This window comes from Aphanomyces astaci (assembly GCF_000520075.1).
Source record: "Aphanomyces astaci strain APO3 unplaced genomic scaffold supercont1.329, whole genome shotgun sequence".
In the NCBI taxonomy this organism is placed as follows: Eukaryota; Oomycota; class Saprolegniomycetes; order Saprolegniales; family Verrucalvaceae; genus Aphanomyces; species Aphanomyces astaci.
Genome location: NW_009798592.1, coordinates 1 through 1,452, shown reverse-complemented (window position 1 = coordinate 1,452; position 1,452 = coordinate 1). Strand labels below are relative to the sequence as shown.

The window sequence follows — 1,452 nt, the reverse complement described above, 5'->3', positions numbered from 1 at the left end:
TTCATGAGCAAAACCCCAAAACACCACAAGTGAAAAACTGCCTCCCCTACAGTACGTAGCATTCACCGCTGGTACGATCAACGGTGTACAACGTTGTATGCCTTCGTGTTTCGAGTTAACGATAGGATGTACTTATCGTAGCAAGCAATAAGTCCCACCCACTTACTCAGGGACGTTTTAGGTCAATAGTACCAAATTCCCTGAGTGAGTGGGTTTTGACCAATTGAGTGGGTGTGTCACCCACTCACTCTGGGAATTGGTCCACTGGGGTCGTAAAAGTCACGATTGTAGTGCTACTGTAGCCAGTCGAAAATCGAATCGACGACGAGATACTTGGGTTAACTACCGTTGTGCGTTGGAAGTCGTAAGGGGGCAGGCACCCCAGTTTGTGGTAGTTTCGGCAGACATCAGGTAACTGTACGGTACACTTGCAACCCTTCAAAGTTAGCAGAAACACCTAAACCATCAACCATCTTGTTAATCAAGTCGACGATTATTCCCTGCCTGCCCTTCTCCATATTTGGCATTACGGTGGCATGACACATGTACACATATCAAGGCCTTTGAAGATACATTAAGGAAGCATTATAGCCACAACTTATTGGATGGCAGCCCACACGGCGGAGACCAACACGACGCTGGCCACCACCGATGAAGCGCCAGACGTGGGAAGAGGGGTAGCAGGGGCCTTGGTGGTGGTCGCAACGACCTTAGCAGTGGTGGGTGTCACCGTGATCTCGTCCTCGGACGGCGTCAAGATGACGATCGTCGAGTTGGTTGTGTTGGTCGCCTTGGATGCGTTCGAAGGACGAGCAGTGGTCAGAAGCAACGACGTCACGGCAGGGGCCTTGGACGTGGTGGCAGGGGGCTTGGAGGTGATGGTTTGGGCGGCGGCGACGGCGGCAATAGCGGCAACGGCGAATAACACTTGCATTTTGATGATGGTGAAAGTGGAAATGGAAACATGCTGGAGGGACGGCACGAGACTGCATACTGTATGTACTGAAACCAACGACTGGGACGAGACCAATACCTTGGGCTTTGTATGGTGGCGTCCTGTGTGTCACACCAACGCCAGAATTTTTTCCAGCGACGCCATTGGCCCACTCAAAATCACCTGAACCAATCAAATGGCCATGGGAGCGTCGGCTGGATGCATAAAGGTATCACTGGACCGAAAGTCCAAGGGCCCTCGATAAAACCCTTGGAATTGCAAGATATACTGCACATACGGGGATAGCGGAATAAGTCTATTTTTGTACTTACGATCTTATAAACGTTGAGCAATTGATCATGCTTAAGGCTTGTGCATTTTGCACACCAAATTACATCTAACAGTACGTCGTTGGACACGATGAGTCGTGTGTAACGACATTCGCTCTTGCTTTGTACTAGTACAGTTCTACTAATACAGTAGTACCGCCAAACTTACCACACTGTAGCATACAAATA

General features: G+C 49.5%; 1 protein-coding gene across 1 annotated transcript; it reads right to left on the bottom strand.

Annotated features, from left to right (window-relative positions):
* Positions 1–557: 557 nt before the first annotated feature.
* On the bottom strand, positions 558–991 carry H257_19060 (hypothetical protein; the record flags this gene model as incomplete). Its single annotated transcript, XM_009848209.1, has 1 exon — positions 558–991. A coding segment is annotated over one exon (393 nt), but the record flags the coding sequence as incomplete, so codon positions are not given.
* Positions 992–1,452: the final 461 nt, after the last annotated feature.